Source organism: Aethina tumida, chromosome 1 (assembly GCF_024364675.1).
Source record: "Aethina tumida isolate Nest 87 chromosome 1, icAetTumi1.1, whole genome shotgun sequence".
Lineage (NCBI taxonomy): Eukaryota > Metazoa > Arthropoda > Insecta > Coleoptera > Nitidulidae > Aethina > Aethina tumida.
Genome location: NC_065435.1, coordinates 59435434 through 59461335, shown reverse-complemented (window position 1 = coordinate 59461335; position 25902 = coordinate 59435434). Strand labels below are relative to the sequence as shown.

The 25902-nt window shown below is 26.5% G+C and overlaps 1 protein-coding gene across 3 annotated transcripts in view; it reads right to left on the bottom strand.

The window, feature by feature from the left end:
• LOC109608519 (protein dead ringer) overlaps window positions 1–23388 on the bottom strand; it is a 105039-nt gene extending 81651 nt beyond the window's left edge. For 2 of the 3 annotated variants that reach the window (XM_020024958.2, XM_020024957.2), the window contains exon 1: window positions 22875–23388. In XM_020024958.2, the coding sequence (XP_019880517.1) occupies window positions 22875–22928 (54 nt within the window). In that variant the 5' untranslated portion in view covers window positions 22929–23388. The remainder of the gene's footprint in view (window positions 1–22874) is intronic. The other variant, XM_020024956.2, reaches the window with a different exon arrangement.
• Between the last annotated feature and the right edge of the window lie 2514 nt (window positions 23389–25902).

Below are 25902 nucleotides of genomic sequence, written 5' to 3'. Positions count from 1 at the left end.
ACTTTAATTTCAAAAATTTATAATTATAGTATGATTGTGACCTTGTGAAATTAAATATTAATTTTTGAAAAAATGGTATTTTTGAGTTACAAACATACATAGGTACATACTTTTTCTCATGTACTGCAAATTTCATTTTAAACATTTATGTAAATTTAATTTTAAAGTACAAGAAGAAGCTTCACTTACTTAAATTATTATTAATTCATGTTTATTTCTATTTTTTATCATTTATATAACAAAAAAAACAATTAAAAACTTGTTTGTAGAGTTACTTGTTTAATGTTGTTTGATGATGTTTGATGATGACCAACATTCTTCACATAAAATATATTTAAACAAAACGATTTTCTGTAAATATTTAGGTTTAAAAAAAAATAACTTTATTTAAGTCTTAAATTATTAACTTATTAAGTTGATAAATCAAGAAAATTTTTCATAACAATAATTACAATAATTCATTAAAAGTATAATTCATAGTTATTTAAATCCTTGAGAAATTAGACATTATTTTTTATTTTTTTTTTTTTAATTATTGTAGCATATAATTAATAAATTTAATTTTACAGTACAAAAAATGTTTTAATTAATTTTATGATTGTATTGTTATATAGTATAGTTAGCTTCAATAAACTTATATTAAATTCTTTTAAATTTATTAAGTAGATAAATCAAGAAAATTGTAGAATTTATTAACAATAAGAGACAGAGAATTGGAAAATTACACATTTTTTTATTTTTTACATTTACAATTACATTTTTTTACACATGTTTAATTACTTTTTTTAATTTCTAATTATTATAATAATTTTATAAGGTATGTTCGTAAATTTATTTAAAAAAAACATTTTTATAAATCCTTTAAAATAAGATATTTTCTTATTAAAATAAATTTAATTTTATAATAAAATGTAATTTGTATTTAAATCACAAATTTTATTTGTGTCATAATATAATGTAAATTATCAAACAAATTAAAATAATTTTTGAGTGCAGTAATATTTTTTCATTCAAACAACTTTAATTAAAAAAAAAATCTGGTTATTTTCTGGGAGTGATTTATTAGAATTCTTAAGTTGATAAATGAAAAGAAAAAAAATACAAATACAAAATACAATTTTTATTAGATATTATGTAAAAATACACATAAAAATTTTTTCTTATAAAATGGGGCAGTATTCTTATGTAATTTTCATTTATCATTTTCTTTGTGTCTAAAAATATACTGAATAAATAATTTTTTATTTCGTGTAAAAACATACATAAAGATTTTTTTTCTTTTTTTTCCTTATAAAATGTGGTGGTATTTTTATTTTATCACCAACATACATAGAAAAATTGTAGTACTTATTCTTATCTAATTTTCGTTTATTATTTTCTTTGGGACAAAAAATATATAGAACAAATTATTTTTTGTTTCGTGTTTAATTATTATTATTATTTTTTTTCATTTAAGCAATTTCAAATTTAAATATATTTCTAATTAATATATATATATATATCATTTTCTGAATAAAAATGTGCAATTTTTAGTAATAATAATTTTAATGAATTAATTAAAAATAAATTTGATATAAATATGAATAAACTTATATGAAATTATTTTCATATAATGTTCAATTATACTTTTCCCATATTAAATAATTTTCCAGTTAATAGGTTATTTTCTAAGATAAGTTGAAGCTATTAAGTTGATGAATTAAACAAATTGCAGTGTTCAATTATATATTTTTTTCACATAAACAATTTCAAATTTAAATAAATTTCTAGTTAATAGGTTATTTTCTAAATAAAAAAATGCGATTTAATAAAAATGGCATTTTTTAAAAATTATAATTTTTATGGATTAATTTTGAAAAAAATTTCATTTAATTATCAATAAACTTACATCATTTTTTATTCCATGCTCAATTGTACCTTTTCTATCGTAATTAATTTTCTAGTCAATAGGTTGGTTATTTTTAATTGTGATTATTTAAATTTCTACATAAGTTTCACGGAATTAAGATTATTCAAATTTTGACATTGAAAAATCTTTATTTTTTTCTCTAAATTTTCATGTTAAAAAGTATAATCCATATAATTTGATGATATAATTTATACTTGTGAAAACGTTTTTTTCTCAAGCAAACAATTATGAGTGTGAGCCGTGCGAAAGAATCACCCCTAAAAACCGCACCGCCGACATTAGCTCCACCACTGGCGACCTGTCGGCGTTCTGGTCGCAGCCCCGGTCGGCGTTGGCAAAACTTTTACTTCTAATTAAATTTGGCGGTTTAATTCCGCCACAAGTCGTAAAACAAAGGAGCACAGGCGCGGCCTTTGATTGGTTGCACACCGTGCCGACACGCCCCCTCGCGTTATTGTTCACTTTTATTACCGGGAATGATCCCCCTTTTTTTCTACCAGCTCGTGTGCGTGCCTTTCTGTTTGTGTGTGTGTGTGTGTGTGTGTGTGTGTGTGTGTGTGTGTGTGTGTGTGTGTGTTTGTTGCAAAGTGGAGCAAGACATTAGTTCCAGTAGCCGGGCTTTTCTTGTGTATTGTCGTTGCCCGTGCCCCCGTATCGGGGCGATGGGTGGTTAATTGTCGCGGAACTCGATTCAAGGCCAAAACGTCTCCGGTACTCTGGCTGAATTGTTATTATTTCATATGTATATACATTTTTTTCTCTCCCTCTCACTCTCCGTCTCAATAACTTACCTAATTAGACTGCTATCGCTGAAAAGTTCTGAATGTGGGTATAATTGTATAAATTGCTTTATTTATTTAAAATTATTCAGCCTTACACGTGAGCAATAACAAATTAACTTTCCAGCAATTAAACATTTGACGTGATAAAAGTTCTCCCTCTAATGAATACACTACGCATTTAATATTAAAACAACGATGGTTTATCAACGAAAATATGGTGTAATAAGGAGCGTATCAGCAATTAATATAAATATTCAAATTAAATGTCTATTTGCATATCACATTTACTTTTTACGTGATAAGTCGAAATAATATAGATAGGCTAAAAGGTATTAAAACAATAATGTATTATAATAATGCAAATTGTGGGTATAGAATTTCTAGATATCCAATTTACCACTTTATATTGCATTATCACCTTCAATACAAACTAACATTTATATGTTTGAAGTTAACTAGTTTCATTATTGAAGAAACGATAATTATAACCTTTATTTGGGAATGTTCCAATTTTATGGCAGCCAAATTGGTTAATATGAAATAATCCCCCATGTCTATATTTCTAGAACTCCTATTCAATTTTTTTGCCCATTAAGAAATCTAAATCTTTTTTTGGAATCAAAATGAAAATTTTTCACTTTTGTCCTCCTCCCTCTCAGATATGATTTAAGTTTGTTTTTTCAAAATACAAACCACAACAATAATTTTTCAAAAAACTGTTCAATATTTTGCCAATCAAGAAATCCGATATTTTTTTAACCAGTAGTCCAAGAAATACTCATCACAAACTCAAATCAACTATTATTTTCTATTTTTTAAAGGTTTACGAGAAAAACAGTACTATCAGAAATTAGATTTAATACTTGCCAATTAAATACGATAGGATTTTTTTTGTAAATTATAATTGACTGATACCATTTTAACAGTCAGTTCTTTAAATACGTGCTCTTTCTTACCTACGAAGAAATATAATCTTGTTCTAGAAACAAAATGGGGAAGTTCTCATTTTCTCTTCTGTTTCTTCTCAAAATATTCTAAAACCGCAAAACCAATTTTCAAAACACTTTTCAATACTTAGCCAATCAAGAAACCCAATATTATGTTTCTATAAATGGAATGAGTATTTTTCTGTCAGATATCTTTTAACCATGTTTTCCCAGAAATTTTCATCACAAATTAACAAATTTTAAAAAGCCTTTAAAAATGTTCACATAACATTACTTTTATATGGAAAATTATTATCTTCTATTATTCAAAGGTTTGTATATTTTAAAAACAATACAATATCAGAAATTAGATGTAAACACGTACTAATTAAATACAATAGGAATTTTTTTGTAAATTGACTGATCCCATATTGACATAATAATTCCAATAATAAGTTCCCCTCCAATATTTTGCTTATAAAGAAATTCAATAATCTATTTCTAGACACAAATTGATAATATTCCACTTTTCTATTTTCTTAGATATGATGCAAGGCAATTTTTAAAAAATACAATTTACAAATTTAATGAAAAAAAAAATTAGAGGTATTTTTTTACCTTTAGGTTCAATTTTCTAAATATTAAAATTTATTTTCAATAGTTTTTCAGTTACAAAATCCAAAAACCTGTTTTCAGTTCTGCCTTGTTTCAAATGTGTTCCCTTCTTAACAAAATGCAAATTACATATTTAAATTTTAGAAAATTGCTTAAAACTAAATAGAAATGAAAAAATAATTTTCGTTGGTTCTTTTAGATGTGTTAATTTGAAAAACAGCATTCATGGGAAGTAAATGTTATACTTAAATACAATTAGATTCTTTAGTACTAAAAAACTATTCTTCAATTAATTATTAATTAAAAGTAAGAAATCCTATGACCTGTTTCTAGAAAAAAAAAGAACTTTTCTCTCAAATATCAATTATATCTTACCTAATTACTAATTTAGATTAAGATATTCACACTTTAAAAATAAGTTTCATTTTCATGAAAAATAATTTTCCTACGCTTTTGTTTGTTTATTTGAAAAACATTACTAATATATTAAATATTACATTAATTAATTAAATACAACCTAAATTTGAAAGTTTAAAGTGAATTCTAGAAGTGTTAATTTCCAATTATAAATTAATAATTAAGAAGAATTTAAATAAGAAAAACAAAGAGCCAAAATTTTCCAGAAAGAATACAAGAATTTTCCGCTCCTCTCATTTGTCAAATTTCATATTAAGTGCATGAAAACACAAATCACAGGTTGAAATTTTCAATTTTCATCATATTATAGTCGGAAAACTTAAAGTTAAAAGTGGATTTTAGAAGAGAGCTGGAAACTATAATTCACTAGTTTCATATTTATATTCAATTCTCTAATTTTGAACTCTATTAATTAAGATTTAGCAATAAATCCAATACGGACCCTTTATAAATAAGAATTTTTCACTTTTCTAACGGATCATTTAACCCCTTCAACGAAAAATATAAATCGCAAATTATAATCATAATTATAACCTCTAAAATACATTCCCCGCAGTTTTCCAAGAATAAAAATGAGTTTCCATTAACGATCAATTAAAATCGAAATATTCCGGCACCACTCGACACCGCCTTCGCGCAATACAAAACGCTAATTAATTTTCGCCAACGACTCGGCAAGGGCACCGTAAAAAAAAGGACGCGCACCCCCCAATCCCCAGCAATTTAACTAATAGTTGGGCGCACTTTTATCGTTTTAGAAGCGAGACCGGGTCCCGAACCGAATGCACCGGTTTCACGATCGTAAAAAAATGCACGGAGCACACCCGCGAGCCAGCCGTAATTACGGCCAGTTTTTATGTCTCCCTCTTGGACTTCGAAGACACTCCTCGACGTTTCCCACCGTGGTTCACTTGCAAATTTCGTGCCAGCGCCGGAGCTGCTCTTGCCCGAATTGAAACGTGGCAAAAATTTTAAAAAGTGTTTTTTAAATTTAAAAAAATATATATAAAATAAATTTTTTTATCAAATATCGTAGAGATATGCATATTTTTAATAAATTCAATAGTTTCTGATAAAAAAATCTTATAATAAATAATTCATCAAAAATATATTTAAAAGTAATTATTTATGGTTCTTCAAATAATTAATTATAGTTTTTATAATTTTTTAAGGAAATTGACTTTACACAAAAAGTTTTGCCTGATGAAACAGGTTTTCTGTCGGTAAAATCTTGAAACACCAACCCTTAAACATTGGTTTAATGTATTTAAGGTATTTCAATAAACGTTAAATTAAAAATATAACTTAAAAATCTTCAATAAAATCATAAAATCTGGAAACCCATCTTTGATTTGAATTTAAAAAAATAAACTAACTAGAGAGCCAAAATATTAAATTAATTAAGAAACTAGTTGTTATAAAATGTATTTAAAAGAAATTACTTATAGTTCTTCATTTAAGAATTTACCATGGGTATTGTAAAAGAAAATTATTAACAGCTTTAATGAATTTTATTAATTATTTCGTAGTATGCAGATATAATGATTATTTATTTAGTGTCCAATCATAAATTATGAGACGAAGAGCTGTCTGGTGAACAATGTGCAATTGCAACATGTTTCCTCTCAGAAAAACCTTGAAACACCAACCAACCCTCAAGTCCTGGAAGCGGTTCGATGGTGTCGAGTACTTGGGGCTTTCTGCCCAAATAACATTACCAGATTAACAAATTAACGGAAGGTCCACAGTTGTAAATCATTGAATGGAAACGTCTGAGGGCCGTTCAATACCTAAACTTTTATTATGTCCGACCGTGTATCTGTTAAGCACATGTCCAGCACGTGACGAAAAAAAGACTGGCTCATTCGCAAACTCCCTTATTATATTGCTTTATTAATATTCCGACATCAAACGTACCGACCGCATTTTTGCTCATACCTCGCACTAGAATTATCTCACATAAACTCCATTCCCATAATGGGAATTAATTTTATTTTATCCATATAATTGGCAATGGGTTTACGATACGTAAAGAACTAATTCGAATTGGACTAGAAGAAGTTTCCATTAACCCAGGCGTTTTAATGTTATTGATGTTATTCGGGCTGTAACTTTCTTAATTATTGGGTTAGATATTTCCCTATAATTAAATATAATAACTGAACGCAGGACCGGTTTCTTGCACTTCGCGATCGCACCAATCTTACATAAACGGGGGGTATTCGACCCTCATTAGTAATGAATGCGTTACGAATAAGGGTTGAACTGGCAGTGACAACAGTTTTCTTGGAATATTTAGGGTAAAACGGTGCAGCTGGAAGTTTATTAAACAGTTTCTTTTTCAATACTAATATTTTTGTGATCTTACAACTATTGTGAATTTGATTTTTTTCTCATATAGGCAGTATGTAGGAAGTTAAACATAAAAATTATTTAAATAGATTTATATAGAAAGTTGTGAAACAAATAGGAAATAGTTCAGAAAAACTAAACTTTTGAGACTATATGACTAGTTTATTAACTTTTTATTAACTGCGTAAATTTTGATATATTATGTAAGGCTCACTCTGTATATTACCATTTTATACAAATAATAAAACATAATTAACAAATCACATGTAATTATAGCTAAACAATTATCACATATGGTAATACATAATAAAATGAAAAAATGTGAGAAACAAAAATAATTAATTATTGAGCTTTACCAATTTTAATATGTACACTATAAGAAATTCAAACTTTAGTTTTTTTCTATTTCTAAATATATATTCTAATTTTATATAAAATTTATAATAAAAATTTCCAAATTATTATTTTTCACCTTTGACGATTATATTATCTACAACAAAGACTTAAACAACAATATTTTTTATTTAAAGTGCAATTTTATAAAATATATAATGGAAATTTTAAGAAAATAACGATTGGCAGTTAAATGCTAAAAAGCAGCAATAAAAACAAATATAATAAACATCTTTTATGTAAATAAAGTATAAAACACAGCTACTAATTTCTAAAAATAAAAATAAGACTTTGTTAAAAAATATAAAGACAATTATATTATTTAAATTGTTGAAACTTTATGAAATTTAATACTCTTTAATTTTTTTCTTAACTATTAATTCTAATAAAATAACATTTTAAATTAATAAATCTATTGAAATTAAAAATTAAATAATTAGTTTATGGTAAATGTTTCACTATAACAGAAACACCCACTTAAGAGTACAACCTTGGATTAATCCACCTAATATATTTAAATATTATATTTGATATATTACTTACTAAAATGAATGAAATGAAGATTTTCAACTAAAAATAATACAAGATTAAAATAATTTGTTAAAATGTTAAAAATACATAATTTGCAATAAAGAGATTTAAATAGAAATATTTAGGCATTCATATAATATATTTTTTTAATAAATACTACAGCACTACTACATTTTAATTGTTTTTAAGAACGGACCATGTGTCACCAATTAGAAGTAAAGCTGGTGCAAAACAATCGTCCATCAAAAGTGTAAATTATGAATTAATGAATTGATTATCTTCCTACCAAAACCGCTATGTCGTTAGCACATTTAAATTCTACGATTAATCAGCCAGTTTTACCCCGTATTGTGAATCTGTCACATCTAATTTACCAACAATTTCGAACGTGATCTCGTTATCTCGGTGTCCGATTCAATTACAGAACAATGAGTTTGTGATTTTTTCCCGCCAGATCTCACAATTTATTCATGTCAATGTTTCCGCAAAGACAATTGCCGTCTATTAAAACAATTTAACGGATTAGAACGAGATTTCCTGATTTTTCGGACAAGCGTCTTAACTCGTTTTTAATTGGTACAATTAATTTTAATTTATTGCCAAGGGTGGACGAACAACCCGACACACATATCTTACAGAGACACCCTTATGCTTACAATTGTGTGGTTAATATTCGAGATCGCATCAATTTAGAAACGATCATGTAAGCAAGATTTATTGTCGAGATTTTAATCAGTTTTAATTTCGGGATGGACAATATCAATATGGTTATTTGACAATAAAAACATGTTAAACATCACTTTTAAACGATTTCCTATTTTTAAGCTAAACTAAGTACGCAAGCTAACATAGTTACTGCCTTGTAGAAATTGCCAAAAACTCTACATATTTGTGCACCACCTTGTTTATAAAAAACTATAGCTCCCCTTCTTACAGAAGAGCTAGAGACTCTTAAAATTGACCAATAAAAATGCGTCTTTCGACAATGTCTAGTGAGCTATAATAAATAAATGTGAATCAACAGTTAATTAATTTTGAGATAGAAATTGGGTGAAAAACTCAGTGTCCAGAATTAATTTTTTTTGATTCCGTCTTTTTATCTTCGATCCATTATGACATTTAGCAGGTTTCAAAAAAATGTAGTAACTTAGTTATTTATTTGACAAACCATTTTTCCATAAATATAAAATATATATATATATGTCAAAAAATATATCTCCTTAATGTTTCTTATAACTTTTTTTATTTTAAATGGGAATCAGGCTTTCAAAACGTTTGAATAATAAGCTTGAAACTTGGCAGGTTTTCACCATCTTTTGAAGGTAAAATTTGATTCTTAAAAGCACAAATATTTTCAGAATACTTTTTAAAAACAAACTCGACTTGTAAAATAAGTTATAATTATTATCTCGAAATATTAAATATATATTTTTATGGCAACTGCTTGAAAAGGGCAATCAGCCAAAATAAACAAATTTGGGGCTTCTTGAACACATTTTTTAAGTTTCAGTGAAGAGAATAACAGAATATAATTATGTAAGTTAATATTTTCATGAAAAAGTGTTATTTAAACTCTATAAATTTATTTTATCTATGTTTAAATAGAACATTTCTAAAAAAATCATTATATTCCAATTTTAACCCTATTTAAGCAGTTGTTTATTAAGGGCCAATATAATTTTTGATTAAGTGGAACTATCTTTCACACGAATAACTTCTTTTAATCAGTTAACCTTTTCTTAATATGAAAATATTAAGAAAAGGTTAACTGACACAACATAACTTGTGTTTAGTGACATTCTGTATTAACTAGACTCTAGACGTTACCGCCTTTCTCTATATAATTTGTAAATTCATACAACAGGCAAAGATTGGGATTTGGGATATCCTGTATACATTTTTTTAGTTTCAGTAAAATAGGTATAATTCTAATTTAAACTTTTAATGCAGAAAATGAAAAATTCTGTATATATTCTAAGACTCATTTAATAGAATTTTAAGCTAATTTATGCAAAAAATTTTATTGTGTCTGAACTTTTTTTATATTATTAATTTAAATTAAGGTTGGTATATATGGCAAAAGTTCTCAATTGTAAGATCCTTAACATTAAAGAAATGATGAAATTAATTTAATCTAGAAACCTAATATTAAAATTATTTTATATAATATTATTATAACTTTAAGCTAATTTAATCAAATTTTTTATTAATGGCCCCTGATACTAAAATTTTTGATTTTATTCAAATAGATATTAAAACAAAAAATATAGAAGTCATCTTTCACTTAAATTAAGATAATTTATATTTTTTAGACAAAAATTACTTTTGAACCAGATAATCCGTTTTCTCAAAAATTTCCAGAAACTGTTTCAATTTGCTTTTTTACTACTTAATACATCAGAAAAAAAAATTAGGATTCAAAATCTATTCTAATAAAACCAAAATCCCTCATCACAGTCACATTTTACGTTAGCTAAACTCTGGACAGTTAAGCCCGTTTTTCTCTTACTAGGCAGAAAATATTCGTAACAGTCTATAAGTATCAATTTGGGATATCCAGTATATATATTTTTTAGTTTCATCAACTTTAATATTTTGATGAAAAAGTTTTTTGATATATATGGGATTAAGTCGCTCTAAGAATATAATTTTATTATAATTTCTAGCTTTTTAATTGCCTTCGACCCAATATTTTTTTATTTTTTATTTCAATAGATACAAAAAAAAAGATTGGGAAGTGATCTTTCACTTAAATTAAGGTAATTGGAAGTATACACGACAAAAGCTCTCAATCGGAATATTTTTTAGGTGAAATAAATTCAATTTAATAATCGATTGAACCTATTATTTTTTATTTTATTTCGACAGATAAAAGAATTTATTCATTTTTTATTTATTATTCAGATAAATTTGGATAATTTGAGGTATACATTATTTTTAAAATCAATTTAATCAGGTAACTTCTTAATATAAAAATATATTATTTGGAATAAAATTATTATTATTAACTAAATAATCGATTTTGTTAAAAGATATTCGTTTGAATTTTAACTATATTCTGTGCCTATACCTAAGTAAAACATAAGGCGTAATATAAGATTCAAAATAATTATAATAATTCAAGTAAAGTTACTCGTTTTTAGTGACATTCTTACTCCGAAGGCTTAAATCATTTTTCTCTGTATAATTATGGAAATACTCGGTAACAACCAGTTTGGGACACCCTGTACAAATCATTGTCTTTCGCTTTTTAACAATTACAACAATTAATTTCCGGTAAAATTTACTACATATTTTTTGCTAGCGATGTTTCGTCAAAAAACTGCTTTTTTTTTTGCTGTTTTTTCATATGAGCAACGACGTTTTCGGCGGTGCGGGTTGCCGACCGGTCCGCCGCGTCCGTCACCGGTCACTTGTCCGATGGGCAAATGGAAAAAGGCCGCCGCCGCCGCGATCGCGAGCGACGACGGGCGACGTAATAAAAGTGCGGGCCCGATAAAATCGCCCTCGAATTAGTCTAGGTGTATCGATCGCGGTAGGTCGGCGGGCCGGAGCGGGTCCAATGGTGAGATGTGCAGGGCGTGGCCTGGATGATGCCACTCTCCCAATGGCGGAACGGCTATCAAGCGGCGCGGCGCGGCGCTCCGCGATCGCAATAACGCGATATCAAAAGTGAACGGGCGCGCGCGAGAGAGGGCCCCGGGAAGGGAAGAACGGCGGCCACCGGACCGCCGCGGTGCGCGCCTGTCCGCGGCTTCGCGCCGCGTTCCTCCGGCTCTCGTGGGGAGTTTTCGGGGTGCGGTTGAAGTCACCGCCGCCGTGCCGCGTCTTTTATTATTTGTTTATTTACGAACGTCGGTTGGGCACAATTTCGAGATGTGACGACGATTCGTTCGGATGCGGTGCGGTTTTGCTGTTCCCGGTCTTTCCGGACAAGATAATCGATGTCGTTGAGTTATTGGATGAAACGCCGTAGGCGATTGGCTTTGCCAAAATTATGTTTTTAAATCAAATTAATTAGTTTAGATTATCTGAAAATGCGGATACTGTAGTTACTGTCATTTTTTGATCAGTTGGAATTTATCAATTAATTACCACCAAATTTTAACGTATCACTTGCATGTTACTGATAAATAATTAAAAGCAACAAGTGAAAAAACACGTCTATGCTTTTTGCATAATTAAACAAGATAAAAATATAAAATGTCGTTATAACTACATGTTACAATGTTGTTTTGGTAAAAATTACCATAAAATTTATCAAAGTAAGCAATAAAAAAATATTTTGATATTCTGGAAAAATATACTCTGACCCAAAATTCCCTAGAAACTGAGAATTCGACTAAATTGATGGAGTTTTAATTAAAAAAAAAAAACAAATGTATAAGGAAAAACATTTCTTGTAAAAAGTAGTATGTTATTTAAAATGTTGCGTCAGAAGGCCTATCAATGATTATTTTACAAAACACCTTTTATTATATTCGTTCTTTTAAGCCAAACTTACACAACTTACAGTTATCTGTTCTTGGTCAGTTAATCTAAAGCCATCTAATTTTTATGTAAGTGATAGATAATATTTTGCTCCCATTTCCATTATTTCTGCTTAATGCAACAAGAGAAAAATGACACGCTTATGATTTTTGCATAATTAAATAAGATAAAAATATTAAATGTCGGTATAACTACATGTTATAATGATGTTTTTACAAAAATTACCATAAAATTTATCAAATTAAGCAAAAAAAAAATATTTTGAAGGTCAGAAAAAAATATCCTATGAGTCAAAATTCTTTGAAATTTGAGGATTTGATTTTATTAAAATATTAGGTTTCTACACTTAGAACATATAACCTTTTAAGTATTAACAATCAACATTATACAATTTAAATCCAAATAACCACAAAGAATGGTTTCTTGTAAAATTTACCTTTCTCCAAAAAGTTACATTGATGATTACTGTAGTTACTGCCATTTGAAACTGTTTTTGTTCAATTAGAATTTTTCTTTTATTATAAATCAAAATTGTACTTCTAAGTTGACACCTCATTTTAATGTAGATACCTTTATGTTATTGATGAATAAGTGTAACCGCGTCAGAATCATGTCGGTTACAATTTGGAGCGTGAGGATTAGTTTTGTTCCCATTTCCACTAATCTAAACCTTGTTTCTGCTTAAAGCAACAAGTGAAATATGACACGTTTATGATTTTTGCATAATTAAACAAGATAAAAATATAAAATGTCGTTATAACTACATCTTATAATGATGTTTTAACAAAAATTACCATAAAATTTATCAAATTAGGCAACAAAACTTTTCTCCATAAAGTTACATATTTATCAAATCATGCTGATATAGTTGCTGCCACTTAAAACTTTGTTTTTGCTCAATTGGAATTTTTCTATCATTCTAAGTGCGTGATAAAATATCCTAAGCCCTAAAATTCTATGAAAATTGAGGATTTCACTTGATTTTACTGAATTTTTTTATTTCCACAGTTACAAAATATAGTCTTTATGTTTTAATCATTATACAGTATATCAATATTACCACAAAAAAATTATTTGTTGTAAAGTTTGTATTTATCTACATAATTATTATTTTGATGCAAAATAAAAAATAAAATTCGTTTTTTAAGCCAAAATATTAGTTACCATTATTTGTACATGTTGACATTATAGTTATTGCCATTTGAAACTTTTTATTATAGTAAGCGCCAGTTTTTTCAAAACTATTACGGTTTACTAACAAATAAATGTAAGAATCAAATTTATTACAATTTGGAGTATGTCGTTTACGACAGATAGATAAGTATTTAGTTCACATTTCCATTAATCGAAGGCTTATTTGTACAAATATATAAAATGTCGCTATAACTACGTGTTATAATGACAAAGTTAGTGACAAAATATATTTTAATGCCTTGATAAAAAATAGGATGTGTCAAAATTCTAAGAAAATTGGGCATTTAACATGTTTTTATTGAAACATTTGATTTCTACGCTTTACATGTACCACGAAAGAGTCGTTTCTTGTAAAATTTACAATTTATCGACCTTTTCTAGATATTTGTGGTTCGTCTAAGACAGAAACATCTTTGTAACTTTTTCTTTTGGAACTCTATTTTAATGAATAGCTCTGAAGATAGACCATTAAAATTCTGTGAGTGTCATTAAAATTATCACTCAACAGGTATCAATATGAATATCAATTAATTATCATTTTTACGAAATGAAAAAAGAAGTTAGGGTGGTCTTAAAATTCACATTTTTCTGAGAAGTTTACTTTTTGTGATGAAGCAAACCATAGTATAAAATGTCACAAATATCTTGTAATATTAGATAATAACTCAAGGCATCATTTCACAAAAGCAATTTAATTTTTAGTGGCTTCAACTCACATAAGATTCATTTCGTATATTCTATGGGGCTACTCAATTATTTATCTACGATATTTTAACCATCTCTAAACCAACTGTGAGTTCAGTTACTGTGTAATATTCTCAGATATTTTGCTTCTTTTTATCATGGTTAATTAATTCTAATTAAGCGTAGATTTATTTTTCTTTTGTAAAATATGTACCCATTTTGAAGAATAATTAATTTTCTTTTTAGAAAATATATAATTTTTGGCTGTAAAAAATGATACATATTAAAATTGTAATATCTAAAATTTGTCTCTTAATTATTAGTGTTAGAATAGTTTTATATGTATTTATTTAATTTGATTTCACCTTTTCATCTTCCTACCCGACTCAATTTACTGATTAGAAATATAAATGTAAGATTTAAACTTGATAATAAATCAAAAATTGTAAATATTCTGTTTTAATAGTATAAAAATCCACATATGAGAACCAATAATTTAAGAAATAATTTAGGTTTGTATTTTAGACTTGGAACCAACTTTAACTTTAGGTCACATATGATACTAGTTTGTAATTTGACTGAAATTTTAAATTTTAAAAGTCCCACAGCATAATTTATTAGATTAATATAAAAAATTAAAGACTACATTTATTAACACGAAATATCATTAAAGAAATAATTTAAAAAATAATATTAATATATTTTTAAGTAGACTGATACCCAATGTTTCAAAATTTTATAAATAAATATTGAATTTTTATTACATTGCATTCGAAGTATTAAAATTCAATAAAAAAGTTAAATATGATTAAGAAATATGAAAATGTTAAAATTAGTTTTTTCTATTAAAAAATCATTAGAAAAATTAAGAAATAATTCATCCATAAATAAAAGTTAGTCATAATGAATGAATAAAAACGACAAAAACATAACTTTATTTTTTAATTATTTAATTAAAAAAATAATAAATAATTAAGATAAAATATTTTAAAATACACATTGATTACATTTTCTAAACCTACAAGAAAAAATAAAATGAACCTCAAACGAGAAAAATAAACAATTAAAAATAAATATTCCGTCATGTAATTTTCAATTATTGCAATAAAATTTAATAATTAATAAAGACCATTAAAAATAAATTGAAATTTTAAAAATAAAAATTCCAAATACAATTACTATTTCCATAAAATATACTGTTGATTCTGATATTATTTTGTGACTGTCAAGTAAAGACAAATTAACACCAATAAAATACACATTTATAAATAAAAATTGCTCTCAATATTTAATATTCCTACAAGTCGCACTTTCACTTGTCCACACCGGCGAAACGAAGAGATCCAGTCAACGAGTGGTAAAATAATCGTTTGATTAAAAAAACGCATCTTGAGAAGAAAAAAGCAGAAAAAACTTATTGTTCGTGGCGGTTCGATATAAGCCATCATTAAAATCACTAAGTATGTATTTAGAGCTCTTTGTTCCGGACATTTCTTCCTTGCTCATTAGAATTTTCGTTTGTATTGTTCTTTGTCTTTACGACGATCGAAAAATGCACTTTTTAACACTAGAACATTGTCTACTGGGCAATTAGAGCCACAGATATAATCGTTTTAAATGGCAAACAAAAAGTTGTTAAATTGTTTATTAGTTATAGCCGTTTTAAAACTGCATTTAGAACCTGTGCAAATATAGACATGCGATATTATGTAGGAATTTTATACATGTCGATAAATAGTCTGAAGAAGGAAATTTTAATGTCTTTGTACAAGGGAATTACATTAGAGCAAGAAATTACATCCGGTCACGATGAAATTAACAATTTCGTTGTCTTCAGCACTGAACTATTAATTTAATATTTTCGAATTTGTGCCGACGAGAGTAATGTTCATTTCTTAATGATCCTCTAATTTTTTTTTTAAATTAAAACACGTCTTGCCGTTAAGACAGCATATATAAATAAATAATTGATACTGTCGCTAATGCAATAATTAACCGCACACTTTTATTTCGTTATCAACCTCTGACGTTAGCGATGGTGCTTCATTAGCGCATTGTCTAATTAATAGGTTTTGATGGAAGCGTCGCTTCCAACTTAAATTCATTATGTAACAAAGCAGCATTGTTTAAAAATCAATTAAAAAAATACATAAAAATGCGAGGTGCGGACATTTTACATAATCAAAGTGTGTTAGATACACGAAACGAAAACGTTCGGAATGACGGGGCAATATTTGGAATAACCAATTTTACGGAATGTCGAATTAATAAACCGTCTAGTGATTGTACTAATTGATTTATTATTTCGTTGACAACGGACACGCTCAAATAGACGAATTAATTGTGCATTATTAAACAAATCGTCCAATATCTATATAAATTATAAAATATCTCGGAACTAATTATACTAATAATTCAATTATTTTGTCAACAAAGGACAAAGAACAGGTTCGGTATGCATTAATTATGTCTTAGTCATTTTTCAGATTGTTTATTGTTTATTTAATGGGCCATTCTACAGGAATAATTGTAATGGTCAACAAATATTTTTAACTGTTTGTATAAAATATACACTAGACCGAATGCAGGTGCTACTTTGCTTCTATTTTTAGTGTGCCTAATCGAAATAATATGGCGATATATAGTTTATACTTGTTTTTTTACTTCTATCGGCGTCGTTAATAATATTGCGATAATGTTAATAATTAGCATACCATTAAATGTTAAAAAATTATATCAGTTATGCATATGCCTCTATTCATTTATATGTTAATTATAATACAGTGATAACACAATAACATTAAGCCTAGTTTTACAATACGCAGTTGAAAGCCAAATCTTGAACGCTACAATATCTAATTTGTGTAAAATATTTTAAAAATAGAAAATATCAATGATTACCCACTAATTAAATTTTAAAATTATCACACGCCCAGAACACTTGAACAAGCACAAGTATATTTTTTAAGTCGGCACAATAATTATTAAATACATAAACCTAGAAAAATTACAACCTATTAATACGTATAAATTTTAGTTCCATTTTTTTCATTATATAAATTTAATTATATCTACACATTCATTATTTATTATTCAAACATAAATATTAAAATGGCGTTTAAAAATTTTTATTTGCCATTATGAAATATAAAAAATAAGACATACATACACTATTATTTGAAATTATTATTACATTATAAAAAGTATATTTCATTATTATGATCATTTATTTTTTTATGGATTATAACTTTTGATTAGTATTTAGAATATTGAACAATTAAAATTAAATTAGAATATCAATTTACTACTAATAATAATTTATGACAATATCTTTACAGCTTAAATATATATTATTTTGTTTGTCTTATCGTATGTATTAATTAAACATTTTAATAGTGATTATAAATCTAATTGTGACTTTTACTAAACAAAAATATTCAACATTTTTATAACGCGATGGTACAGATTAATATTAGTAATCAAACTGAACACATTTACGTTAACAGCTATTATCGAAATACTAATTAATTAAATACAATTATAATTGTGGCCACACAGGTGGCCCATTTAAATTGTATATATTATATATTTTTTATGGTTGTAACTACATCTTAATAAACAATAGCTCTAAAATGTGGCATTAAACAATTTTATATGTTTTTTACCATTTATAATTAGATTAAGGTTAATTATAACATCTTTTCCAGTTTAAAAATAACAAAAATTGATTATAGCATTTTTATTAAAAAAAAACTCCAGCCCACTTAGCATTCTACAAAATTGGATAAAATGTGGAATGGTATTTATTAATTAAACATTATGAATTTTACTAAACAAAAATATTCGAAATTAACTGAAACTGAACACAATTACCTAATGTTTATTTTAGAAAAATTTATAACGAACAGCTAATATTAAAGTACAATTATACAGGTGGCCCAGTTGAGGTGGACACCCTTATATTTTTATATAATTATAACTACATTTTAATAAATAGCATCTCAAAAAATAGACATTAAAAATTTTATACATTTGTTTTTTGACATTTTTCGTTAGACAATTGTAGAATTTTTATGAAAAAAATAAGATGTCATAGAACATTTAATATCTTAATTAACATTAGATAAAATGTGGAACTGTATTAATTAAATACAATCATAATTATACACACAGGTGGCCCATTTAAATTGGATATACTTTTATATATTTATGATTATAACTATATTTTAATAAATAAAAGTTCAAAAAATAGACATTAAAAAACTATGTGTAATATAATATAACCATTTGTAATTAGTTAAAGGTTAGTCATAACATATATTCCAGTTCAGAAATAAGAAAAATCGACAGATCAGAGAAACAACAGAAAAAATTAATATGAACACTGATGTAAACTGAACACAATAATCTAAAATTTATTTTGGAAAAATTTATAATGAACAGCTAATAGTAAAATACTAATTAATTAAATACAATTATAATTATAATATAATTATACAGACAAGTAGCTTATTGAAGAAAGAAACAACCTTATATTTTTTATATAGTTTTAGTAAAAAGTATGCATTAAAAACTTTATGCATAGCGTTCTTTTTTAACATTTGTAATTTAATAAAAGTTGTTTAAAATCTCCAGTTCAAAAAATTAAAAAAAAAAATATGTACAGCATTTTTATATACAAAAAATTCCATCGCATTTAACATTCTTCAAAAATGATAAATGATTATAATAAATCTAATTATGAATGTAACTAAACAAAAATATAAATATAAATATTAAAAAAAAAAAACATGACAACAAATTAATATTAAAACTCATAAGTTAAACACAATTATTTAAATTTTATTTTTGAAAAAATTTGTAACGAACAGTTCATATTAAAATACTAATTAATTAAATGCAACTGTAATTATACATACTGGTGGTCCATTTAAGAAATAAGCATTGTTATATTTTTTATATAATTACAACTACATTTTAATAAATAGAACCTCAAATGACAGACATTTAATGCATAGCATAAAATTTGTTTTTTACCATTTTGTCACTGGATAAAGATTAGTTATATCATCTTTTTTCATTACAAAAATAATAAAAATTAATTATAATATTTTTATGATAAAATAAGATGCGATGGGGTATCCTTCAAAATTGGTTAAAATGAGGAATTACACTGATCAATCAGTGAAATTTGTTCTGATTAATCAGTGTAATTCCATTGATTAACAATGGCAGACTTTCGATTGTAATAGTAATTTTCCATTGATTCAAACTAGGAGAACATCCTTCAAAATGGATACACACAAAATTTCATAAAATGATTAATAATAAATAAATGAATAAACAAACATAAATGTTAGGAGAATATTTCCATCTCAAGTGGGTCACACTTCAAGTATATAATTAATAACCAATGTATATTATAGTAAGGTGGTACAAATAATTTCCGATTCAATCCATCTGGTCTCTTAATTCAACAACAATCAGTTGATTTAAAATTAAATGCCTATTATAGTATTTCCCTTAATTTTCTAAATGTGAAAAGTGAAAATCGTTACATTAAACGTATAACAAAATGAAGTGTGCACGTTGGAAAACACAATTAAATAAAATTAATGCGTATTTCTACACCATTAACCACAACTGTCAATTAGAAAACAATGTTGCAACAGTTCAACTGCACGAGTTGACACCATACCAGATTTAAACAAAAAAAAATAATAATAAATAAAAACAATGTTTTCTTTGGCACAAGGCCGACGTACTCGAAAAATAAACAAACACAGTTCGTAAACCGTAGCATTTCGAACAAGGTGAGAGACAATGTTCCATCCAAAGATAATCGCATTAAAGAAGTTTACGGTTATTGTGCGTGTATTGCACTTGCCAGGTACCGAACAGGTACTGCATTTGTTGTTTGTACAATCGATTTATATGACTTTGGGACCTTAATTGTCGGATGCTTCGGAAAATCCAAAAATGTACAAACAGGGAAATTCTAGGCAAAGCTCGTAAACGTTTGAGGGATTAGATGCCGAGTGGTCGATGCTATTAGTCATAACTCATTAATCCGAAGGTTCATTTGAGATTATCCGAAGATACGGTAATAATAAATTCACCGAAACAATTTTAAAACAGGCAATAAATGGGCTTTTGATAAATCGGAATAAAATAGAAATTTTTATAACGCGCATATTAATTTATACAACCAATAATAACATCATTTAACCGATTAAATTAAATTCTGAAAATTAAACAAAACATCTGAAAATAAATATATGTAGAAAAATAAAGTTAAATTAATAAAAATCAAAAATTTGTCAAAACTTTATTGACTGAACTTGGCTGATATAAATTTTTCAGTAATTCATGGAAGTAGAACATCAAAAATTATACACATTATAAATAAACTCAATTTTCGTTGAATAAAATAATAAGAAATCTGCTGCTTAAAATTGTAGTAATTTTCGTTTTTATTATGCCCCAACATACGTTTAAGCAACAATGTAAGGCCGAGTTTATTGCATTTTACCTTAAAGAAAATAATTAGTTTTTTAAGATTTCTCGGAATTTAAAAATATGGATTTATGTTGTTCATTTATGTTAACTATTATTAATTGAATTGTGTGCAAAATATAAACCTAATAAACTCTTTTTGTAAATTATGCAATATATCTATTTAAAACAAGAAATTATTGAAATTGAACTCCTAAATGAAAATAAATAGTAAATGACAAATTTGCAAAATTTAATTTGCGTTAAATTAAACGAGGAAACGGTACAAAAAAAATAAGTATTATGATATTTATGAATAAAAAGTAAATAAAATAAAAATAAATACAGACAATTTTTAATATATTTATAAATAATAGAGATTTTTCAATGTATTCATAAAATATATCAATTTAATTATATAATAATAAATTAGACACTTTTATTTAAAAAATTAAATCAAATTGAATAGCAGTGAAAAAAAATTATAAATAAATATGGACAATTCTTAGTATAATATATGTAAAAAGTTAGAGATTAAAGTGAAGCAACTTTTAAGTGTATTTATAAAATTTGCCAAATTAGTAATTAATAATGAAAGAAAGACATTTTATTTAAAAAATTGTATAAAAATGAATTACAGTGAAATAAAAAAAAATAATAAACACAGACAAATCTTAATACAGTATTTATAAAAAATTGGAGATTTAAGTGTACTTATAAAATTTGCCAAATTTGTTAAATAATAATAAGTTGAAGACTTTTTATTTAAAAAATTATATAAAATTAAATAACTGTGAAATACTAAATTAAAAAAAAAGTAAAAATAAAAATAGACAAATCTTATTATAGTATTTATAAAAAATTAGAGATTTAAGTGTACTTATAAAATTTGCCAAATTAGTTGAATAATAATAAGTTGAAGACTTTTTATTCAAAAAATTATATAAAATTGAATAACAGTGAAATATGGAAGTAAAAATATAAAAATAAATATAGATTTGAGTGTATTTATATAATTTGCCAAATTAGTTAAGTAATAGTTAATTAATATAATTAATTTTTGCTTTACGAAAAATTAACAAATATGATAAAATATAGATTTTAATTTATAAAAAATATACATAATTTAGTAAAAATTACATTTTAATTGATTAATTTAAATTTAAAATAATAAAGAAAGTTAAATCCTCGAATTCTGCTAAAAAGTTTTTTAGATTATATTTTATTTATATAATTTATATAATTTTAGAGTATATTTGATACAATTAGTTGAGTCCAAAAAATAGAGGTATAAAATAAAAATTACATAAATGAAATAATTTTAAAAAATATATAGAAGAATTAAAAGAAACTCAAAATTGGTGAAATATTTTACAGAAAATGAAAATAATATCTGGTGAGAATGAGTTATTAAAATTTATAGTAATGATATTTTTAAAACAACTGACAAATATATTTTAGAACAATCAAAATTCAAGGCCACGTTGTTTTTAAAAATAAACCCAGTAAGTAAATAATTTAAATTACCGAAACTAATATTACAATTAAATGATATTTACAAGGTTAATTACACAAAACAAAAAAATCTTACAGTAAGAAAATTACTTACAAATAATGTAAAATATTGAAAAACAGTAATTTCATAAAAGATAAACAGTGACATTGAATTTTATAGTTTCGTTAAAAAGTCCACCCCGTATAAATTATAAAGGTCGGCATCAGAACCGTTTGTAAATAAAGAAACAACGTTACAGTGCGAATGAGTTTTTCGCGATTTGTTCGGCCTGCATGTGAAAAACCAGAAATGATGTGTGGTGTTCAATCGTCTGTGCCTCGAAACAAACAATACGACGAAATAATAAACACAGGTTTTGTTGTGTTGTTTTGTCCCGCAAATCACTTATTACGAAACCCCGCGCGATTAGTTCGCGGCAGCTTCGCCGTTGCACACACGAGCTGGACTTTCGGAACGCCGCACACTCATTTTTTTTCCTCACTTAACAACACCACAACTGTCAAGAACGGCGGCGCAAAAAAAAAAAAAACCAAACCAAAATACAAACAGTAGAAACGTGAAAAACTCACCACTGGACTCTCCTCTCCGATTTCGCTTTCCCGTTCCTGCGGATCCATCTCCATGGCGTAAACGGGTACCGGTTCTCTGTTTTTGACGCGAATTTTGACTCTGTCTTTCTTGCAGAATGCCTATAGCACTCCGCCACCGAACTGCACCAAAAAAAAAAATCAAAGAAAAAAAAAATGAAGTAAAATAAAAGGTGAAATATGACAGGGCGAACGGGAAACGCAAAACCAAAATCGAACGGACGTGTGTGAAACGGGTTCGACGGTGCGACAGCGGAACAAACGACGGACCCAGTCGACGACCAGTCCTGGAACGCTGGAAAACGGTAACACGTAAACGTCGGTTGTCGGTTGTCGGCCGCGTATGGACACGCGAAAACCGCGGCAGAAAAGTCAGATGGTGGCGCGGCCCCGGGTTTTATGAATGACGGACGACGGTTTCGACGACGACGTGCCAGTGCCAGTAGTACGCAAACGACCGGAACAAACGCTCGACGCGACTCTCTCTCGACCTACTACGATGCGGTCCGCAGCCGTGGCGTGTTTCTCCCCCGGTCCTCTTTTCCTCGATCCAATGGTGTCGTTTCAGGTGGAGCCGGTTAAACGTAGGGGCGGCGCATAGGGGGGACCGCGACGCGTTTAATAACATGTTTTTATTGTGTGCATTGCCCAATCGCCGCCGATCGCGTACGTTCTTGATTTATGTCTCTAATGCTCTATGATTCACTTTATCCACTCTATTGTTTCGCATTTCGTTGCACTTCCCCCGCCACTTGATGGCGGATTACATTTTTTTTCGTTCGTGTTATTGTCGGCTTCGTTCTCGATCGCGGATTGGGCGGGCGACGTATTTAAATTACGGGAATGTAATTAACGATTAGGAATAAAAAATAATAATTTCGTGTTTTTTTCACCTATAATATAAAAAAAGTATTATCGTAACATAGTTTTTCTATATTTACATTAAAATGAATTTGTATATTTAAAAAATGCTAAATTTTAAATGTAATTAGCACATAAAAAATATTATTTTTGAGATTTTTCCATTAATCATAAAAAATATTAATATAACAAATTATACACTTCATATTTTTTTATATATCCGTCAAAATTAATATAAAATGTTATAATATGTGAAATATTTAACTTCATTATATTTTTTCACGTATCACTTTCCCCTCCTGTCACTTCACATGGCGGATTACAATTTTTTTTATTCTCCTTTATTATAAACTGGGTGAGAAATATGGGAACATAATTAATGATTAGGGAATAAAAAGTATTATTTTTGTTTTTTTTTTTTTCTCACCTATAATATAAAAAAGTTTACTAGTTATTATTTTTGGTTTTTTTTTTCACCTATAATATAAAAAAGTTGACTTCAAAGTTTGTTTATATTTTCATCAAAATGAATTTAAAGGTGCTAATATATATTTTTAAATTAAAAAAATATTAAATTATTCAGTTAAGTTAAAAAATACTAAAATTTGATATTTTACTAATTGTCGCCGATCTCGAACATTTTGTGTATATATGTTTCCAATATTCACTTCACTTTATTCACTTTATTGTTTTACAGTTCACTTTTTTTATATTTTTTTTTTATTATGATTTTTCTTCAACATTATAAATTAGATGGGCAACGAATTTAAATTTTGGGAGCATAATTAATTAGGAGAAAACATAAAAAATAAAACTTTTGAACTTTTCCTGTTTACGTTAAAAAAATATTACTACAACAAAGTAATTAACTTCATAGTTTTTCTATATTTGAATCAAAATGAATTTAAAATGTGGTATATTTTGCTAAGCGTTCAGATAACATTTTTAATACGACTTTTGTTCCCTATAATACATTAGGTGGGCAAGGTATTTAAATTATGGGACGATAATTATAATTAGAACATAAAAATAATATTTTTCACCTATTGTATAAAAAAAGTATTACCAAACAATTCACTTCCTCTTGTTTTTTTATATTTACATCAAAATGAATTTAAAGGTGTCCAGATATGTTTAGAAAATACTACATTTTAAATTTAATTCATGATGAGTAAACAAAAAATTATGATTTTGATATTTTTTCATTTATTATAAATATATTATTATATTAATACCAGAAAATAATTTACTTCATATTTTTTATATGTCCATCAAAATTAATTTAAAATAAGTAATATATGTAATATTTAAGTTTAAAAAATATTGATTTGAAAAAGTTTGATATTTTGCTAATCGTATATTGTTGATTTATGTTTCTAATATACTCACTTCACTTTATTCACTCTATTGTTTCACATTTCACTCCCCCCTCCCGTCACTTGATGGCGAATTACAACTTCTTCTATTAAGACTTTTGTTCTCTATTATAAATTAGGTGGGTAATGTATTTAGATTATGGGAACCTAACAATTAAGACAAAATAATATTTTTGAGTTTTTTTCACCTGTAATATAAAAAAAGTATTGTCAAACCAATTCACTTGTTCACAAATTCACACAGTCAAAATAAATTTAAAGGGGCCAAGATACATTAAAAAAATTCTAAATTTTAAATTTAGTTAATGATGAGCAAAAAAAAAATAATATTTTTGAGATTTTTCATAAAAAAATGTTAATACAACAAAATAATTCACTTCATATTTTTTTATATATCCAACAAAATTAAATTAAAATATTGTAATATATGTAATAATTAAGTTTAAAAAACTTCACTTTATTCTTTCTGTTGTTTCACATTTCACTTCACAAATTTTTTATTATAACTTCTGTTCTCTATTATAAATCTCCTGATACTTGAGCAGTATGTTTGTTCTTGATTATAAATTAGGTGGGCAACGTATTTAAATTTTGAAATCATAATTAATTATGAGCAAACATAAAAAATAATGAGCTTTACCCATCTATGATAAAAACTATTACTACGACAAACTATTTCACTTCATAGTCTTTTTCTACTTCCATCAAAATGATTTCAAAATGAGCTAATACATATTTTTATGTTAAAAAAGTTATTAAATGAGATTTGTATT